General features: G+C 63.9%; 2 protein-coding genes across 2 annotated transcripts in view; both read left to right on the forward strand.

The window, feature by feature from the left end:
• Positions 1-20,444, forward strand: part of ABCA2 (ATP binding cassette subfamily A member 2) — a 129,331-nt gene that overhangs the window by 57,648 nt on the left and 51,239 nt on the right. The window lies entirely within an intron of this gene.
• Positions 849-19,675, forward strand: NPDC1 (neural proliferation, differentiation and control 1). Its single transcript, XM_054174568.1, has 9 exons — positions 849-1,001; positions 12,649-12,792; positions 16,253-16,348; positions 16,472-16,651; positions 16,777-16,843; positions 17,282-17,366; positions 17,524-17,603; positions 17,722-17,818; positions 18,646-19,675. The coding sequence occupies exons 1-9, from the start codon at positions 908-910 to the stop codon at positions 18,721-18,723; spliced, it is 921 nt and encodes a 306-aa protein (XP_054030543.1). The 5' UTR covers positions 849-907; the 3' UTR covers positions 18,724-19,675.

Below are 20,444 nucleotides of genomic sequence, written 5' to 3' on the forward strand. Positions count from 1 at the left end.
ATTTGTGCTCCAAAGAGGCCCTAGGGGTTGGAAAACAAAGCCTACAGGCATGAGACTAACCCAGCGTGTGTGAACCCAGGGATGTGGCTGTGATGGGGAAGGGAGGGGATGTGCATGGCTCTATCCAGCACTGGTGGCTGCAGCTGAGGCCTGACAAACTCAGCGCTCGCAACCAGGTGCTGCAGCTGTTTGGCAGGCAGGGACATGCCGCCTCCTACCATTGCCCCAGCAGCAACAGGACCACAGGTGGGATTTCCCAGCTCCCTCTCCCCAGCTGTGGGACTGGGGTGGGCAGTAACCGTGGCCCAGTCCTTAGGGTGGAAAAGACCTTGAAGCTCATCAAGCCCAATGGTTAACCCAGCACTGCCAGGTCACCCTGAACCCTGTCCCACCACATCTCCACAGTTTTGAAACCCTTCCAGGGATGGAGACTCCACCACTGCCCTGGGCAGCCTGTCCAGGGCTTGACAATGCTCAAGGGGAGGAAATTGTTCCTCATGGCCAACCTAAACCTCCCCTGGCACTTGCTCCTTGGGAGAAGAGCCCAACCCCAACCTGGCTCCAGCCTCCCTTCAGCCTCCTCCTCTCCAGGCTGACCACCCCCAGCTCCCTCAGCTGCTCCTCCCCAGCCCTGCTCTCCAGACCCTTCCGCAGCTTTGCTGCCCTGCTCTGGACCTGCTCCAGCCCTCAATGTCCTTCTCGGTGCGAGGGCCCCAGCGTTACCCCCGCTGTCGGAGGCGCGGCCCCGCCGGTGCCCGGGCGCAGGGACCGCTGCGGGCCGGTGGGGGGCGCTGTTCTGACCCCGCCCCGCGGATGGGCCCCGCCCCCCGCGCCCCCCGCCCGCCCCCGCCGCCGCTCTCGCCGCCGCCGCCCCGCCGCGGCCCCGCTCCCGCCCGAGCCGCCGGAGATGGAGCGGGCCCGGGGCTCCGCTGCCCGCCGCGGAGCGTTGCTGCTGCTGCTCGCCGCCTTCGGGGCCTGCCGCCTGCGCCTCGCCCGTGCCGGTCAGTCCGAGTCCGTGACCCCCGCTCCTGCGTGCGTCCTCTCCGTCCCCATCTCGCCGTGTCCGTGTGGCCGGAGGACTGTGGATGCTTGTGGCCCCTCCCGGTCGCACCCGGTGCGGTTTTATGTGCCGCCCCCTCTCCCCCCACCCCAGGGGGACTCCGCGTTCCTGGGGGCTCAGGCTCCCACCTCCTGCCCACCCCTTCCCCGGGGGCTCCGTGCGTTGGGGGCCGCTCAGCATCCCTGCGCCGGGCTGCGCGGTTCGCAAGGGTCGAGACGGCTCCCCCCGCCCCACGCAGCCCCCCGCGTTCCTCCTACCCCGCGGGCCTCGCCGCGCTCTCCGGGGACGGGCAGCGCCATCGCCCCGCTGCCCTCCGCCGCTGCAGGCTGGGGCCTTGGCAGCGGCTGGCAGCGGTTTGGGGTGGCAGAAGAGGCCCTCGGATGTGGGGCCTGATCCTGGGAGGGGGCAGGAACGTGGGTTTGAGGGAGCGGCCCCACACTGTGGCCCTCGTGATGCACCTTTATTGGAGGGAAAAAGCAGGAAAACAAAGCCAACCTCCCCCGGCCCAAATAAAGCCCCCGGTAAGGCTGCGGCGGTGCCCGGCCCAGCTCAGCTCGCTGCCAGGCCGGGAGTGCCCGGTTCGCTCGGCTGCCCCGAACCGCTCCCTCGGTGGGGAGCGGCAGCGGCACCTGCACCACGGCGCCGCGGGGCAGGGTCGGTGCCGGATGCGTTTCTTCTCTCACCTGGGGCAGAAAACACGCGTGCCTTTCATTTCCCTCCCAGCAGCACCACCTTTGCCCTCCTTGTTTTCTTAAGGGCTGTCTCAGCGGTTTGGGGGCTGACTTTGGTTGGGGTTTTGTCGTTCTAGGGTGTGGGTGAGTGCATTTTCTCTCCCAGTAGGTCTGGCACTGGGTATGTGTTGTGCCCACTGCCACGATGGGCATAAACACCCGCCCTCCAAAGTGCCCCAATCGGCCCTGAGCATGGCTGCTTGCAGGGGGGGCTGCCCACCTCTACCCACCCCTCTGCCCACTCTGGCAGGGTGGTAGGTGTCCCAGCCCAGGACAGCACATCTTGGGCAGGTGCTTTCTGCCCAGCTGGCCACAGTGGCTGGGCAGTGCCTCCCCCTTGCTCCCACCATTGTTTGCAGATCCAATATTGTTCTCCCTGCTGTGGCTTGCTGGCAGGGCAGGCGCTGGGCAGCAGCCTGCTGTCAGCTGGGCCCCTGTGGCCTCACCATGCTCCTGCCCACGCTGTGCCACAGCCAGAAGGTGCAAACCTTTTTAAAGTCTCTCAGCAGTTCAGCACAGTTCTGTGTTCTCTCTCTGCCTGTGTGTGGAGGCCAGGGTGGCCTGGCCGAGGGGCACCAGTGACACAGGCCATGAAGGGAAGAAGGAGCTCTGAGTGGCCCTGGCATAGTCACTGGTGAGCTGCACAATTGCCACCGCCCCTGAGGGAAAGGGGCTAGGGGTAAGGTGGCCTGGCTGCTGGAGAAGGACCCCTCGAAGGGCTGCTTGGGCTGCTGTGGGTAGCAGGTAGCAGAGTCTCCCCTTTCCCTCCCTTCCTAGCCCCAGGGGGCTGCTGGCGATGAGGTGAGTGCCAGGGGCCTCGCTCCACCAGCTGCAGCCCCCTCCAGCCTGGGATGCCACAGGCACAGGGTACAGGCAGCATTGGGACCTCTGCCCCCAGGCAAAGGCTGGGCGCAGTTCATTTGCACTGTTGCAAATCACGTCGTCATCCTACTGCCTGGAAATGCCAACTGCAGCATTGGGTGCTGCATGTTGGTGCAGCATGTGGCACCGGGCTGCTTTATCCTCTGCAGTGCTGGGGTGCCCTGGAACAGCATCCCTGGGATGCTGGGTGGGGAAAGGAGTCACTGTCCTGTCCCAGCAGCCTTCCTCCCTCAGCACAAGGCAGAGGAAACTTTGGCTTTCCTTCCTGTTGGGTAGTTGCCCTCCCTGGGTGGATGGGGAGAGCTTGGCTGGTGGAGGTGGCAGGGCCATGGACAGCTCCTGCTCTGTGATGTGCCAGTGAATCTGGTTCCTGGCCAGCAGATAGCCAGAAGAGAAGGTCTTGGACCACCATACCTGTACCTCTGGCTTCTGCAAAGCTGCTTCAAGTGAGGGCTAGCATCCCCTCCTCTCCAGCTTCATCTGTCAGTGGTGCAACCTCCAGGGGCCCTGCGACAGAAGCCACCTCCCAGGACACAGCCAGCACGTGGGATGGTGACATCCTCCTCTTGCCAGGGGCCTGATCAGAGCTGGGGGAAGGATGGCAGCCAGTTTTGGAGGTGGTGCAGCAGTGGGTTAGTTTTGGTTGGTGCTTCTCAGCTGTGTGTTTCCCACGTGTCTCTCTCCAGCACACCCAGCTTTGGGCAGAAACGTTTCCTGGCTGCGCTTCCTGGAGCGTCGGTGCCAGCCAGGCTTCTCACCCTGTCCTGAGGAGTTGGGTTGCCAAATGTCATCTATTATTGTTATAAACAAACAAACAAAAAAAGGTTTTCCTAAATGGGAGGATGGCTGAGAACCTCCTTTTCTAATAAGCCTGGGAACCCAGCCCTGCTGCAGCAGCCAGTGCTGTGCCCCAGGAGCACCCAGGGAAGCTGGTCCTTTGTAGTCCAAGTGACTCCTTCGGCCACGTGTGAACTGCCCTCCTTGCCACCTTTGCCCCTGCCGCTGCTTAGGAATGCAGCTGGGGCATGGATGCTGGTGCTGACATGAGCTGCCCAAGCTCTGAGGTGGCACAGGGACTTCTCAGGGTTCAGAGCTGGAAAGGACAAGGCAGGAGCCATCCTCCATGGCTCAGCCTTCGGTAGAATTCTCCATGCCCTGGCTTCGTTTGCCTGCTTTGCAGTCCCTGTGCCAGGGAGGGAGCTGTGGCAGGGGCAGGACACAACGTGGTCCCCAGAGACCAGCATGCTGAGCACTGAAGCTGGGCCAGTTGCAGGCCTCTCTTGGGAGCATGGCAGCGGTGCCTGCTGCTGCACCCATGGCACTCACAAGGCACCAGCTGCCTTGCCAAGTTGCCCGGGGCACTGCCCAGAGTGTGGTCTCCTAGCCCCCTGGCACTACTTGAATTAGTCTGCAGAAACCAGACATTTCCATCCCCAGTTTTCTCTTGAGACACAGAGGGGGCTCATCTGAGTGCCCTTGGTAGTGGGGACAGTGCTGGGCAATGGTTCTGCTCAGCAGCATGCAGCCACCCTGTCCCTTTGAGTCCCACTGCAGCTGTGCATCAGGGGCTCCTCTGCCAGCCAGTGAAGGCCAAGGGTTTCCCCCACAGCAGCTGAAGTGCTGCTCCCCAGGGGCTGCTCCCAAGTTGCTGCTCTGTGGTTTTCTTCTTGCAGGTGATGTTCTCCCCATGTTCTCTGGGGTTACATTGGCACCGCTGGCTCCCACCGTGACCAGTGAGCCCTCGTGGGTAGGGAGGTGTGGAGCAGCTGGGGTCATGACTGGTGGGCATCCTATGGGGTTCTGTGGGTTGGGACCTGTGCCAGGGACGTTGGCAGAGCCCCATTCACAGGCCTGGGGAGGGGGAGTGGCTGAGAAGCCCCTGATCTGCATAATCCCAATGTAATTGCCTCAAGGAAGAGTATATCCTCGTGGAAGAGATGTGGGGAAAGTCCCTGCTCTGCTTTCACTGCAGCTTGCTGGTGACCCACAGACCCATGTGCACCCCAGCTCCCCTGGGGGCTGGAGCTTGGGAGACCACGGTCCCAGAGCCTGGGAGATGCTGTGGTGGTTCTGTGCTGGGTCAGGCCTTATGGATCTACGATGAGGGTAGTGGAACACTGCAGCAGGTTGCCCAGGGAGGTTGTTGTGGCCCCATCCCTGGAGATGAATTCAAGGTGAGGCTGCAGAGGGCTCTGGGCAACCTGATCCAGTGGAGGATGTCCCTGCTGAGTGCTGGGGGTGGACTGGATGAGCTTTGGAGCTCCCTTCCAACCCAGACCATGCTGTGATTCTGATTTCCCTGGCAGCTTCAGGTGTGGGTTTAAGTCTTGATGGTCTGGAGTAGAACCCTAGGGCTGCACTGCCTGGGGGCTGGGGCTCGATCCCCATGGCTGACTGGGTCCTCCCCGTGGCACAGGGGGGAAGATGGGTCTGGGACAGTTGCCTGAAGTGGTGCTTCTGGGCCATGGCAGCATTAGGGGAGGTAATCAGCTTAGCTCTGCTGTGTGCTTATGGGCATGGGAGGGTTGACAGTGTGGCAGGAGCTCTGGGGACAGGGAGGTTGAGGCTGTGATGGGGATTTCTGTGTGACAGGGATAGCAGGAGTGTGAGGGACAGGATGGTGATGGGGACAGGAGGGGTCATGGAGTGGCTGGCGTGCTGGGGAGAGGAAAGACATGGGGACAGTAGGGACAGGAGGGATGACAGCATGGTGGGAGCACTGCAGCAGGAAGATTGATGTAGGATGCTGAGGACAAAAGGGTTAGTGGGGATGTTGTGGCTAGATAGGAGGGGTTGTGGGGGTGCCAGGGACAGGAAGGGTGATGAGGTGGCCTCTCACCAGGTGCAAGGTCTTGCAGGCACTGTAGAGAGGAGCTGCCATTGGTCATCCCCATGGGAGGCTCTGGATCTGGTCCCCAGTAGGTGCAGTGGCTCCCCCAGGCCAGCTGCCCCCCAAAAGCCCAGGGAACGACGCTGGCAGTGCTGGGGCATCTCCCTCCCGCCTCCAGGCGTCACGGATCTCTGCCAGCAGGGGTGACCAGAGCACTGCAGGGCGGCAGCAGGCCTGTAATTAGCTGCTCATGAGCTAACGAGAATTGCAAGGGGAAGAAGCTGGCCGTTAAGTGCCTGGAGCCTGCTTTCAATTGCAGGAAGGAAACGCAGCCCAGGCAGGTCCCGGTCCCGGCCTCTTCCCGTCCCGGAGCAGCAGAGCGCTGCGTGCTGGCAGCTGTCCCCCCTAGCCGGGGCACCCCTAGCCGGGGCACCCCTAGCCGGGGCACCCCTAGCCGGGGCACCCCTAGCCGGGGCACCCCTAGCCGGGGCACCCCGCGGTGTGCTGCTGGCTGGAGGCGGGGGGGCAAAGCCTTTGTGGGAGGGAGGTTTGCTGGTTGTTGAGGGGAGCCATCGCTTCGGGTGGGTGGCGTGAGATGGCACATCGGCTGCCGTGCTGGTGAGGACCCTGGTTCCTCGCAGCACAGGATGGGCTCCCGGCCGCTGTCCCCTCCCCGTGGCGCGGCGATGGCAGCAGCGGTGCGGGAGGCGCCGTTCCCGCTGCGCACCCAGCACATGGGTGCTGCCTGGGGCCCTGCGCAGGAGTGCTCCCGGGGAGCGCTGCTGTGCGGGAGGAGCAGCTCTGCCCCGGGGAGCTCCGCGGCTCGCATCTCTCTGCGACTATGCCCCGGTAAGCTGCCGGCCCCGGTAAGCTGCCGGCCCCGGTAAGCTGCCGCCGCCGTGACGCAGCCTGCGGCCGTAATTTCTGCCTCTGGCTGGAAGGGAGAGGGTGCCGTGAGCCGGCTCACTCCTGCGGGGATAAACCCCAGAGGAAATCTCTGGGTCCAGCTGTTCAGCGGCGTTTGCAGCCCTTTCCCAGCAGCCCTGGGATGCTGCATTCGCAGGCACCCCCAGGGTGCAGCTGTGCCCCCCGGTTCTCTGGGCTCAGGAGGGCCTCCCCAGTTTCTGGGCGCTCCCCCCCAGCAGGGCGTCCCGCAGGTGTCTGTCGCTGGTGGTGGCTGAGTCAGCCCGGGCACAGCCCCGGGCACAGCCCGGCTGCGGTGAGGTGCCCCTGGTTTTCCGCCTGCTCTTGCCCTGCGTGTCCGCGGGGTGTGGGCAGCCCGCCCGAGGGCCCCCCCTGCCAGCTCTCAGCCAAAAGGGGCAGACCCTAGAGCCCCTGGCACCTGCTGATGAGTGCCCACGACCCCAAGTCCCCATCTGAGGGTGCTGGGAGCATCGAGACTGGTGCCAGGCAAGGAATGGACTGTGGGGGCAGGAGGGACAGACTCCCCCGGCCCGAGTGAAGCCTCCTGTGCTGCTGGCGCCGGCTCTCAGTCGCCCAGGGCCCTCCAGTCGGCAGCGCTGTGGTGTTGCTGCCGAAGGTTCCCAGCGGCGAGGTGTGGGAGGGCTTCGGCTCTGCCAAAGAGCGTCCAGCCCCGGCGGGACAGCGGTGCTTGGCAGGGAGCTGCCACGGCACAGCTTCGGTCCCAGCCTGGCAGTGGGAGTGCGTGGGAGCGGTGGCTGCTTGCCAGCGTGGATGTGCTGACCCTTGGCCTGGCACCTCCCTGGGTGCTGGGCTGGGGCAGGTGGGCTGCCCTCTCCCACCTCCTCACCAGCAGCAATTGGTCTGCAGGGAGAACTCACCAGTGACCATGACACTGCTCAGCTGCAGCATGCTGGGCAAGCGGGCACCCTGGCAGGAAGGACCCTCCTGAGCAGTTGGTAGCTGATCAGTGCCAGGAGGAGAGAGCTGGAACCAAAACCTTCCCTCGGGGCTGCACAGGCTTCAGGTGGGTCTGTGCTTGGAGCAGAGCTGTAGGACCCCCTGCACTGCAGGGCACAGCCTGCACTGCAGGGCACAGCCTGCCCCGGTGTGGACAGGAGAGTGGTGCCTGGGCTGCCCATTCCCTGCAATGCCAGCAGAGCAGGGGTCCAGCACTGTGCTGTGCTGCCCATCAGGGTGTCCCAGAACACTGCAGGGATGTGAGTAGAGGTTCCTCTGGCTGCTGCTCAGCCACAGTGCCTGTGTGGGGCTGGCTCCACTAACCCCTTTGTGGCAGTGCCATGGTGGTTTCACCAGTCACACTGTGCCAAACCCCAGAGCCCAGCCAGGGAAAAAGGAATTTAATAAACCCATCCCCTGCCCATCCCCTGCAGGCTCTGGGCAGGTTCCAAACCCCTTGTTATAAACAAAATCCAATTAAAAAGGCTGAAAATGGGCAGTTTGAGCTGCAGAGAACAGCCAGCTGCTTCGTGGCATGGGGTGGCACTGGGGACAGCCTGGGGTCCACACTGAGGGGTGGACTCTCACCCATCTGAGCCAGTGTCAGATAATGCAGAGCCAGTGGCAGGCTTGGCACCAGAGAAATGGCACCAGAGGAATGGCAGATGGCAGCTGGGCTGCTGGCTGGGAATTACTTTTCCTCTTTCTGAACACCTGAAGCAAAGCACTCGTGGCTGGAGGCAGTGCTGGCACCTCAGAGCAGGACACAGTGTGCCACCCTTCTGGGGGTGCACAGCCTCCGTGGGCCTGGAGCTGCTCTAAACAGCTGGAAGGGGACAGGGAGCTGGGGACAGAACCTGCAGCACCCAGGGATGGCCAGGCTGGGGGACTGGAGGGTCCTGTTCTGCTCAGTGCCCCCCCAGTCACTGCACCTCCCTGGGGCTCGGGGACAGGCTGAGGTGTGACACTGGCTTGTGGCTGGCTCCTGGGATGGACATGCAGGCCTCTGCAGGTCCCCCTTGCTGCTGCAGCTGCCTTGCAGTCCCCTGTGCCCTGGGGCATGCGAGGTAGTCACCATCCTGCTTGCCACAGTTGGCGGGCCGTGTCCTCTGCCTGGTCCCCACTGGGGTCTGGAGCTGAGCCATTTCCATCTGTCCAGGGGCTGTCTCCCCTTCCCATGGCACAGATCAGTCCTCCCTTGGTGTGCCAGGGCAGGGAACAAGGATTTTTCTGGCTGGTTAGGGAGTTTGTGTTGCAGTGACACAAACCCTGCTCCCGGGCCTGGCAAGGGCAGGCTGCTTGCTGCTGCCTCTCTCCCCAGCCCTGGGTGGCAGGAGCAGCTCCTTTGGGGCTGCAGGCAGTGTCTGCTCTGGCCTGGGGACAGCTTCTGGGTGATGCAGGTGGGTGGGGGAGGGGAGGTGTTTGGGGTTGCTGAGGGTTTGGTATCCCCCCACTTCTGACCCTGCCTGGCTCTGGCCCTCTAAAACAGAGACACTGAGCCTAGAGCAGGTCAGGACTCTGGAGCCCTTGGTGAGGCTTCTGTCTCCTGTCATGCAGCCCCTGCCCACCCCACAATCACCATGCTGCCCATACCCCCCATACCCCCCATACCCCCTTCCTGCACTGCTGCTGGGGCTGGTGGCACAAAAGCAGCCAGCAGTGGCATTTTACCCAGGTGAGTGCCCGTGGTGGCAGTCTCCATTCTGCCTGTGTGGGCATGCTGCTGGCTGCCTTGCTGGGCACACAGTGCAGCTGAGGCAGGGCAGGGAGGGGTGATGCCACCAGCAGTCCCTGTGGGGACCACTGTGTGCCCTGGGGCACCCCCCAGGCAACCCCAACATCCAGCCCTGTGCTGTGTTGTTATGCTGGCTGCTGGCATTCAAGGCAGCGAGTGCCTGCCTCACCCCACAGGCATGGCCCTGGGCGTTTGGGTGGCTTGGCTGCCCCCCAGTCCTGCCTGCCCCTGTCCCAGGGAGGCTGCAAGTCAGAGGGCAGGGAGATGCCAGGGGCTGGGGTGAGTTTTGGGGCAGTGCTCCTGCTTACCTGCCTCAGGCTGGCTCCAGCCTTTCAGAGCCAGGAGCAATTTGCAGAGGCAGGAGGAGAGCCTGGGTGGTGCCAGCTCACAGCTGAAGCTCTGGGAGCACAGGCAGGCTGCTGGCAAGTCCCACAGCAGGTCCCACAGTGCCTGGCTGGAGGAGGAGGAATGGCCCTGGAATGGAGCTAGCAGACACCACAGTGCCATGGGGCCCAGGCTGCCGGCGATCTGTGCCCATGGCCGCGGTGCCCCTCGGCTGCAGCCGGCGTCAGCGTGCAGAGAGCTGCAGCCCTGCTGCCCAGGCACCCCCACAGCCCACCCTGTGTGCTGCAGCCCTGTGCCCTGCCTCGGGGCTGTGCTCTTGCTGCCCCACCCCGGGGAGGTGGCAGCTCCGTGCCCACTCGTCCGTCACAGCTGATGCCCAGTGGGCTCTGCCAGCTCATGCTGCTGGCACTGGGGCCCCAGCAGGCAGGAGGTTGGGCCTTGGCACTGCCAGTGCCCAGGGTGCTCAGCACCAATTACTTACCCTCTTGAGGGGGCAGTGGCAGGGAGGGGGCAGTGGCGGTCGCTGCCCTCCTGGCCACACCAGGGCCTTGGCTGCCCTCAGCGCCCTGCCCGGCTGTGGCAAGATGCTGCCAGACCCTACAGCATTCTGAGGGGCACAGGAGGAACTCCCATTGCAGTGCTTCACCAACCTCAGTGCCCACCTGGGTGCCCAGCCCAGTTCTCCCCAGGGTGAGTCCCTGGCTCCTGCTCCCCTGCTGTTTGTCCTTCCATGCCAGCTGCACTGTGCCCTGGGTGCTCACTGGCCTGGGGCTCAGCTCCTGCCTACAGGGAGCCACACAGCCTTCAGCACCAGCAGCTTGCCCCAGCCCAAAGCCCCATCCCCCAGGGTGGTAGGATCAGGATCAGACCTGTCCCTGTGGCTCTTGGGTGCCAGTGCTCAGATCCTGGCACCTGGTGTAGCACAGAGGTGCCCACTCTCACCAGGCCTGCCAAAGAGCAGCAGCTCGGCCTGGAGATGGCCTTGCAAGACCTCACCCTGCAGGGTGCCCAAGGTGCCATATCTGCTTGCCAACCACTGATTGATTTCACATGGGGAGCTTAATTAGACCAGTGCCCACCTGTCTAGCTTCTAATGCCAGCCTGTGCCAGCTGGGCGAGCACAGCTCGTTCCTCAAACAGAGATAAGGACCTTAGTGTGTTGCAGGCTGCCTGTATTTAACTGGTTGCTGGGCACTGGCTTAGGGCTGTGCCTCTTGCTTCCCTGAGCTGGCTCCAAGATGGCTCTGAGGGTCCATGGTGCTGGGTGGCCACAAGTGTTGGGTGACCCCTGCTGGGGTGGCTTCCTCCCACCAGGGAGCAGCTTTCACTGTGCATCTCCAGGGGTCCACAGCACAGGTGGGAGGCTCCTGTGCCACTCCCCTGCCTCCAGCCCCCCACAGGGATGTGGCACATCCCTACCCCTAGGGCTGCTGAGTGCCAGCCCCTCTGCCAGCCCCTGTGCTGACAGTGTTTGGTGGCCTTGTCCATGCCAGGGCAGGAGAAGCAGGCAGCTGGATTCAGTTTCGGGGCTGAAATGCCCAGTTCCTGCCCTCCTCAGTACTGCTCAGCACCACGCTGCCCCATGGAGCAGACCTTGCTTCTGCACCCCCCCCCCCCAGATGAGCTCCCCCAGGCTGCTGTGCTGAGCAGAGTGCAGCCAACCCTGCTGCCATCTGACTGCCCTGCTGAGAGACCCCTGCCCACAGCAGGAACCCCTGCAGCAAGGGCAGCTCTGCCCTGCACCCCACGATCCCCAGGGGTGCTGTGGGGGGGGGACTGGGGCCACTGGTGATCAGCGCCATAGTCAGATAGGACCTTGCAAGGGGGGGCGTTGTGGGTGGCATCCTGCTCGACACCTGCACCCTTGCTGGGGGAGCAGGGCTGCCACAGCGACCCTGGCAGCTCCATTGTCTGCCAGAGCTCTCCACCGTGCAGTGCCTGGGCAGGGCAGCGGCTGCCCCCTCGCCCGCAGCGTGCGGAGGGCACAGGGCTGCTCAGGAGGGTCCCTGCAGCTGCCTCTTCCTGTGGGGTGCTCGGTGCCATGCTGGGCTGGGCTGTCCTGGGGGCGGGCAGACAGCGGGCACTCTGCCCACCGTGGCAGGGTGGGTGGGTGAGGGCTGGCTGGGATGGCTCAGGGTGCGTGGGATGGTGCTGGGAGCTGGCTCCTGCTGTGACTCATCCCTGGGGCTGCCAGCCCTCCCCCCGCTCCTGCTGAGGCCCCTCCGGTGCTCTGCTGCTGCCCACGGCAAAGGTGTGGGCATGGCCACGCCTGGCACGATGAAGAGCAGGCCTGGGACAGCTGTGTGCTGCACCCCTGTCCAGCTGTGCAGCCCCCACCCAACTGTGCACACCCCCAGCTGTCTGCCCCATCCAGCTGTGCCCAGCCCAGGACAAGCACTCAGCTTTCCTCAGCGTGAAGGAACCCTGTGGTGCCCAGGCTGTCCCCCGGCTCCAGCCATGGTGTCCTGAGCCCAGGGAGGCTGCAGCAGGGTGCCCGTGGCCGTCCCCAAGCACTGGCGAGGTGCCCAGGTCTGCCACGCTCCACAAAGCCAGGAGGGAGGTTTGTGCCACAGTGCACTGGGGCAGGGGTGAGGCCCTCATTTTCCCCTGCCCTGATGTCAGAGGGTTGGGAGCTGAAGCTGCTGCTGCCTCTGGTGACAGGCGCAGCTCTGCTGAGGCTCTGGGGGAGCACAGGGGCACAGGTTTGCATTGGTTGGGTTTCAGGTGCCAGCCTGCTCAACCGCTGCCCATGTGGTGCAGGCAGGGGCAGAGGCCCTTGCTGCTGCCAGCCCTGGGAGCCTCAGGTTGTCCTGCAGCACCCTGGGGCTTGTGGTGTCCTCTGCAGTGGTGGCCCCCTGAGGCTTGGGGCGTCCACGGGGCAGCGGTGTCCCGGGGCTTGAGGTCCCCTGCAGCAGGATGGGCACTGCCTGTCCTTCCCTGCAGGAGTCATAAAAGCATGGACGATCTTGAGCTGGAAGGGATCCTCGAGGACCATCGAGGCCAGCCCTCAGGGCACTTCCCTGCTGTCAGCAGTGGCTCTGCTAAGGCAAAGGGGGGGTCGAGGGACGGCGCTGATGGCTGGGGGACCTGCCCTGGGGCAGCTGGGTCCCAGGCTGAGAGGCCGTGGACAGACCCAGGAGGTGTTTGACCTCTCCTCCTGAGCTGCTTCCCCCTGTCCCCGCAGCAGCAGCGTGTCCCCGGAGCCTGGACTGTGCCCTGCAGCGCCGAGAGTTCTGCCCCCCGGGCTCGGGGGCCTGCGGGCCCTGCCTGCCCCCGTTCCAGGAGGACAGCCGCGGGCGCTGCCTGCCGAAGCAGCTCTCAGCCGGCGGTAGGTGAAGCCCCCTGCCCCCCCTGCCCTGCCCCGCAGCAGCCCTGCTCCTCTGACATCTCTCCATAGCAGTCCTCTCCCGTGGGCGCTGCTCCAGCTCACCGCAGCTGGGGGGTGGTTAGGGCTGGAGGGAGACATGGAGCTGACCCCACCCCTTGTGCACCCTCCTGCAGCCATGCAGATGACTGCTAGGCCCTGGCAGCACGCAGGGGTGCCCAAGGGTGGGAGGGGGCCAGGGTGGCTGCCTGGCTGCTCTGGGTTGGGGGGGGAGGGGTTGGGGGGTATGGCCTTGCAGAGCCCCAGGCTTTGCAGGAGCAGGGTAGCAGCTTGCAGTGCCCAGAGCTGTGACTCCTGCAGATCCCGTGGCCAGGGTGAATGGGTGCCCACAGCCCTGCCCGTGCCAGGGCTGAGCTACACCAGCGCCTGGGATTTCAGTACCTGGTTTGAGACTGAGCTGTGATATGAGGCTGGCATCTCCTGTGCTGATGATGCCAAGCCTCGTGCTGGGAGGTGCTGGGAGCCCACCCTTCTCTGCCTGCTCTTTGCACCCACTGCCCCATGGCCCTCTTGCTAAGGGTGGCTGTTTCCTGTGCCGTGGGCAGAGCCTACAGTCCCTCCTTGAGTCCAGCTCCTGCCTGTGGTGGGCACCCTGCAACACTGCCTGGCCCTGCCATGGGGCAGAGCTGGTGCTCACCAGGTGGCATCCCCTCCAGAACAGCACCACCATCCCCACTGACACAGTGCTGGCAGCCCCTGCCACAGCCCCTTGTGCCCAACCCAAGGACCAGGCAGCCACAGAGTGGGCAGACTGACTCAGGCCCTGCCAGGTGGTGCAGGAGCCAGAGAGGGGCAGCTCTGCCAGGCACCCAGCTGCTGCCTGCACGGAGCAGGGTCCTCTGGGGTTTTGGGGGGGGCTTCTTTGTGTTCTGCTTGGGCACACTTCGTGTCCTGGGCGTGCTGGGGGTGCCACCAGGATACAGCCAGAGCTGCCCTCTGCCCATGACTGTGCTTTGCAACAGTTGGGCACATGGGTGATGGCAGAGTCCATTGTGCCCTTCATGCCATCAGCCTCCTGGTAGGAGGATCACCCCTAAAACCAGAGGGGGGACCCTCAGCATGGGGCCCTGGCTCTGCACAGCTCTGTGGCTCTCTGGCAGGGGGGCCAGGCTCTGCTGAAATGGAAGCGATGCCAGGCAGGGGCTTAGACAGGGAATGGCACAGGGCCTGGCATTTGGCAGTGAGCAGGAATCTGATGAGAAGATCCCCTCTGCCATGGGTACCAAGCATCTGTACCAGCTGTTTGTGGTTTACTTTTCCTTGTGAAGTCTTGGGAGTAAATTCTCCCTCTTGGAGGGCTGCACATGTGCCAACATCTCCATGGCAATCCCACTCCATGCCAGGGAGATGTGGCCGCAGCAGCACCCTCTCATCCTCTCTCAGCTTTGTCAGAGACATGCAGGACCAAGGTGGCATCCTCTAGGAGGATGCCAGGAGGCTGGAGAACAGCCCAAGATCTCTCCCAGACCTATTCTGTTGTCTCAGGCAATGCCACCACCTTCTGGCAGGGAGGACACCACACTGAGGGATGCCTAAGCCTGCGAAGAGGCTGCCCACGCAGCAAAGCTGCAGCAAAGGGTTGGGCATCCTTGGGCTGCTTGTGGCTGCTGGAGATGGCCTGCAAGGGACACCCCGGGGAGGGAAGGGTCCTGAGGAAGGACTGGCACAGGGGGCAGCTGGAATGCTGTGTGCCAGCCTGCCCTCTCTGCTGCAGGCAGGTGGTGGCACTTACCATCAGAGGGCACCCGTGCCCTGTGCATGCTGTGCCTGCCCCCTGCATGTCCTGCCTGCCTCCTTGCCCAGCTTGCCCAACTTGCTGCAGCACGGCTGGGGGGTGCCCTCTGGAAGCCCCTCAAATTTTGTCCCTCTTGCAGCAACAACCAGGGCAGCTGGGCAGCCCTGGCCCTCTGGTCCCTGGCAGAGCAGCCCCGGCTTGGGGGTTCACCCACCCGTGGTGCTGGGCATTGGTGCCTGGCTGCTCCTGCCCCACGGATGTTGTGGGGCATCAGAGTGGCATGGCCAGGGGGGATCACAGCTGCCAAAGAAGGGTGTGGGGAGTCTGAGCTGCTGAAAGGGAACTGGACAGTGAAGCTGCTTCGTGTGGGTGGGTGGCACAGCCCAGGCACTGCTGGCAATGCCACGAACTACAGCTGGCACAGCTGCCTGGGCTTCCCTTGCACTGCTTCACATGGCAGGGAGCTCAGAGTGGCCTGGGAGCTGCCTCTGATGGTTTTCCAGCTTTTTCCCCCACATTCCAGCCCTGTCCCATTCATCCTCCTGAGGTGCTGGCTGCAGTGGCTGGGCTGTGCCAGCCCAGTTTCCCCAGGCCCATGGTGACACACAGGGGCATGGATGTCCCCTAGGTCCCACAGCAATAGAGAGAGGCCTGAGTGTAGTGGGGAGCTAGGGTGAGGCACCAGAACTTGCCCATCCTGGACACAGGGCTGTGCCAATCCCGGGTACTAGGCTGTCACACTCAGTCCCATGGTAGCTCTCCAGCCCATTGCAAGAGCCTGGCCCTGTGCCAGTGCCTTGGCACCACAGTACTCAGCCATGGGGCACAGCGCTGGTGGCACAGCTGCAAGCCTGGCAGCACCTGAGCACTGCTTTGCATATTGCTTTGGAAGTGGAAATAAGAGTGCCAGGAGCTAGGGAAGCCTGGAGCCAAGGGCTGCTCCAGCTGCTGCCAGGGCTGGGGGATGATCTGGGGAACCAGGGGACACAGGGGCATGGGGACAGAGGCTCTTCCTGCACCTCTCTAAAGAGTGTCACCCTTTGAAGCTGGTTATTGGCTGGCATGACTGTGAGTCATGGGGCAGCTGAGTGCCTCTGTGCCCAGTTCTGAAGGGAACTGGGATGTATTTCCCACTCCAGGGGAGCTGAATTGTCACAGGCAGGAGCTGAGCTGCCCCTGCCACCTCGCCTGGTATGTTCCATTTACCCTCCAGGGCTTCCCACTGGGGACAGCCTGAGCATGGCAGTGCTGGGGCAGAGGCTGCAGGGATGGGCACAAGGGCATCTCCTGCCTTCCAAGGGGGCTTTAATGCCGTTGGAAGCAGTGCTGAGCGTCAGAGCTTTGGCTCTGCTGGCTGAGCCTGGGCATGGCGGCTCCACTCCTGCCCTGTGCTCTCACCCTGTGGCTGAGCACCCCTGGTGTGCACCGTGCTAGGGCATGGGCTGGGGCAGTCCCCCATGAAATGCCCAGGCAGCCCCTGGGTGAACCTGCTGGTCCTAGCTGCATGGGGCACCCCAACCCCCTCCCCCTAGAGGCTGCATCCTGCTGGGTGCTGGGAGGCAGCCAGCCCCCAGCTGCAGTGGCTGTGGCTGCTGCTGCTCCAGTCCTGGGGCTGGGCACAGCCACACCCCGGGGTGCCCGCCTCATGCCCGCTCTGTCCCGGCGCAGGACGGATCTCTGTTCCCAGCTGGGAGGACGAAATTGACTTTCTGGCCAGGCAAGAGGCTCCTCGCCCCCAGGCCCCGCGGGATGGCAAGCCCAGGAGTAAGTGCCTGCTCCCCTGCTCCCTCCGGTGCCGGGGACCCGCGGCAGCCTCCCCCTGGGGGTGCTGCGCCCTCCAGAGCCGCCTGGGCGCTGCCCTGCTCACGGCTCTGCCTTCTCCCGCAGCCAGCCCGGTCCCTGCTGGCGGCAGGCAGCGTGTGGTCAGCGGGCTGAGGGAGGGGCTCCTGCAGCGGGGTCGTGCCAGCAGCGAGGCGGCTGCCACCCTGCCCACCTCCACCGCCGCTGCAGTCCAGAAGTACCCTGTGGAGGCCTCCCCCATCCCTTCAAATGACAGCGTGGTGCTTGGTGAGAGCCTGGGCACAGGCAGCTCATGGCAGCAGGATCCATGTGCTGACTGGGGGAGCGTGGGCTGGTGGCACCATGCCACCAGGCTCACCCAGCTGTCCTTTTGTCCCCATCCGCCTCTGCAGGGCTGATCGTGGTGTGCACTGTGGCTGGCATCTCGGCGCTGATCGTGGCTGCAGTCTGCTGGTGCAGGTGAGCCTGGGGCTGCTGCTGCCAGCCAGGCCTCCAGTGCCCCTGTGCCCAGGGGAGCTTGTTCTTGTGTTCCTGGGCACATGGCACGGTTTGGAGGAGAGGCAAGAGTTTCCCTGACCAGTCACCCTGCAGGTATGGTGTCTGCTGGTCAGGGCTGGGGGACAGGGTGGGACACACTGCCAGGACAGGCTCCTGGGAGTGGGTGGCAGCTGAATTGGCCACTGCTGTGGTGCTGCGTGCTGACACCCCCTGCCATGACGGTATCTTATGCTCAGGCCCCATGGGATGGACATGGCTGTGCCTGTGGGTGCCACACGTGCCATGGCAGGGAACAGGAATGTTGAGGGGAGGACTGAGACCCTCCCAGGGGTCAGTGGCTCCCAGATGGAGTCATCTGCTCCTGTGGGTCCTGCCAGCTGCTCTCCTCTCCTCTGGCAGGCTGCAGAAGGAGGTCAGGCTGGCACAGAAAGCTGACTACTCAGCACAGCAAGCGGCCAGCCCCCTGCCCTACGACAAGATCTCGGTAAGACACCCAAGGCCCGCCTTGTGGTGGGGCTTTTGGGGCTGAAGCCAGGAGTGGGCTCTGCTTAAGGGGATTCCAAAAGAGTGGGGACCCCCTCCAGGTGGGCTGGGGGCTCTCCAGAGCCCAGCCTCCATGGCTGTCTTTGCTCTCTCCACAGCCTGGGGACAAGACTCTGGCTCAGAGTGCCCAGATGTACCACTACCAACACCAGAAGCAGCAGATGCTCTCCATGGAGAAGTGAGCAGCAACATGAGCAGGCAGCAGACCTGGGCACAGGTCCATGCCCAGCCATTAACTGGGGTGCTGGTAATCATCCTGCTGGGCTTCACCCCCTCTCTCTGTCCTGTCCCCACAGGCACAAAGAGGAGCCCAAGCTGCCGGACTCGGCGTCATCTGACGAGGAGAACGAGGATGGAGACTTCACTGTGTATGAGTGCCCCGGGCTGGCTCCGGTATGAAGGGCACAGGGCAGCTGGTGGGGCCCTGTGTGTGTGGGCAGGGATCCAACACATGCCTGGGATGGGCACAAGTCCTTCATCCAACCCGGAGGTGACCCAAGCCATTTGCTTCCTCTAAGGCCCTGGCTTCGGCTTACTCCAGTGGGCATAGGGGGGTGCCCTGGCATGGGTGCCCCAGCAGGGAGCTGTTCCCTAGGGAGCACTGCTCCATGGCCCTGGGAGCTTGGAAGACTCAGCCCACCATCCCTACGGTGCCAGGTCACATAGGGCTCCTGGCCACCGGGAGGCTCATCCTGGTGCTTCCCTGCACCTGGACTGGGCACCTGTGACCCCTCAAAGCCAGGGGGGACTTTCCTGGCTGGCAGGGGACCCCGAGGAGGGGCATCTCCTAACGGCCTTGGGTACAAAGGACACAAAGAGACCCCGAAGGAGCCTTTCACATGTTAATGGCTGCGGAGCCCGGCCATCAGGATCCAGATTAAGGGTCATCATTAGGCCTTTCCAGGCCCATTAAAGGGCACTTGATGGCGGGCAGGTAGTCTGGGTGAGGAACCCCACTCCTGCCAGCCAGGCTGTGCGGTCCCATCTGGTATTTTGGGGGTTACACATCATCACCCCATCCCAGCATCCCTGCCTGCCTCTGGCCGGGAAGCAGCACCTTTGCTGGGTGACAGCAGGATGTCACCCACGCAGTGCCCCTGTCCCCTGCCTTCCTCCCGGGCTGGGGTTCAGACTCGGAGCCCTTCGGCCCGGGCAGCTCAATTCACAGACGGTTCTGACCTCCCCCTTTTCCTTCCCCCACCGCCCACCCTCGGCTGCAGACCGGAGAGATGGAAGTGCGGAACCCCCTGTTTGATGACAACTCCTTACACCCCTCGGACCCCAAGGCGCACCAGTAACTCCCTCTGCTCCGCCCGAGCTTGCTACGGACTCTGTGCCCGAGGCTGATGCCCGGCAGGGCAGCCGCGCCCGAGGGGCACCCGCAGCTGGGCAAAGGGGCGCAGACCCCCACTCTGCCAGGCTGTTTGATGCCTGCCCAATAAACACCCAGTAACAGCTTTGGGAGGGGGGGATCGCCCCCGATTCCAGCGTCCTTGTCCTCTTTGCTGCTGTGATCGCGTCCCTGCCTTGCCCTTCTGCCCTCACTGCCCTCGGGGACGTGCCAGGGTGGCAGCCACTGCACTGGCAGAGAAACTGGCAGCCGGGGGGAAGAGGCTGCAGCTCTGGCTCTCTGCATTTGGCTTTGAGGAGAGGGCATCGCTAATGGCTCCCGGGCCTGGTTTGCCCTCTCCTCCCCAGTTCAGGCAGCCCCTGGCAGCAGGGTCCCGCTCCAGGAGCCAGGACCAGGAACAGACTGGGCTAGCTGATGGCATTGCTCCCCAGGATGCCCCTTCAGGTGCCATCCTGGGTCCTACCCAGCCAGGAGCAGAGGCTGTGCCATGGCACCTTGCACTGTCTGCATCCCGTTTTAGGGCTGCTGGTCCTCAGGCCCCGCAGTGCAGACAGTCCTGGTACCAGCCTGGGACCCTGTGCTGGGTGGTGCTGGCAGAGGCAGATTTCCTTGCAGCAGCCTTGGATGCCAGCTGGGCTCACCCCGGACCTCTGTGGGTTCAGGGTGTTGTTATTAAGCCTGTGTCTGTGACAGAGGCAGGAAGGGCTGTGGTGGGGTGGGAGGGGCAGCCAAGGCTCAGCGACTGCTGCACGGTTCCTGTTGCACGGGGCCTGCTCCCCTCGCAGCATTCCCGCGGGGCCAAGCCTGCTGCTCTCCACACATCCCTCCTTTGCAGGCTACAATCTCCACCACTCCCAGCCAGGCACCTCCCAGGCTCCAGAGACCCCCTGCACCCTTCCGCTGCCAGCCCCCACTGACACATCCCAGCTTGGAGCCCAGCACTGTTCCCCACAGCCATTCTGCACTGGCCGTGACCCCTCCAGCCCGATGCCCAGGACAGGTTTTGGTTTGCTTTGCACAGGTGTGGCTTCATTTCCAGCCCCTGGCGTGGGTTGTCGCAGCCGTGGGTGGCCTGCTGCAGGCAGGTGTCGTGCACAGGGACGGCTTCTTGCACGCATGGGAGCTGCTGCATGCTCTGGAGCCACCGCATGGGCAGCCAGGCACGGGCAGGGCAGGCAGCAGCAGGGCCGTGCCCCTGGGCAGCAGTGGTGTGGGAGCATCCTGGGGGGCGACTTGCTGGCAGAGGCTATCTCTGCACAGACCTTTGCCCACGCCCTGCCCTCCCCGCCGTGGGCTGCTGCTGCCCGCCCCCCCGTGCCCCTGGTTGTTGTACTGATTGTAGTTCTTTTAAAAGGAGATTTTATTAAAGGACCATGTTTGAGACCCACGTGAGTGTGTGGTGTGGGGCCAGCTCCCTGCCGCGGGGTCCCGGGCTCGGGGAGGGGGGACACAAAGGGGGAGGGTGCTTCAGGTCCCCATTTCAGACCTTTCCCCAGGGAAGGGCACGAGCAGCCTCCTGCTCCTGGAGCAGCTCCCAGCCCTTCCCAAGGGTTTTTCCAGTTTATTTTCTTCTTTCTGGGTGCTTGCCAGGAGAGGTTTCTCCAGCAAAAACGCTGGGTAGGAGCCACCAGCTGTCCCTGCCTACACCCAGCCCTGCAGCACCCATTG

Source organism: Dryobates pubescens, chromosome 29 (genome assembly GCF_014839835.1).
Source record: "Dryobates pubescens isolate bDryPub1 chromosome 29, bDryPub1.pri, whole genome shotgun sequence".
In the NCBI taxonomy this organism is placed as follows: Eukaryota; Metazoa; Chordata; class Aves; order Piciformes; family Picidae; genus Dryobates; species Dryobates pubescens.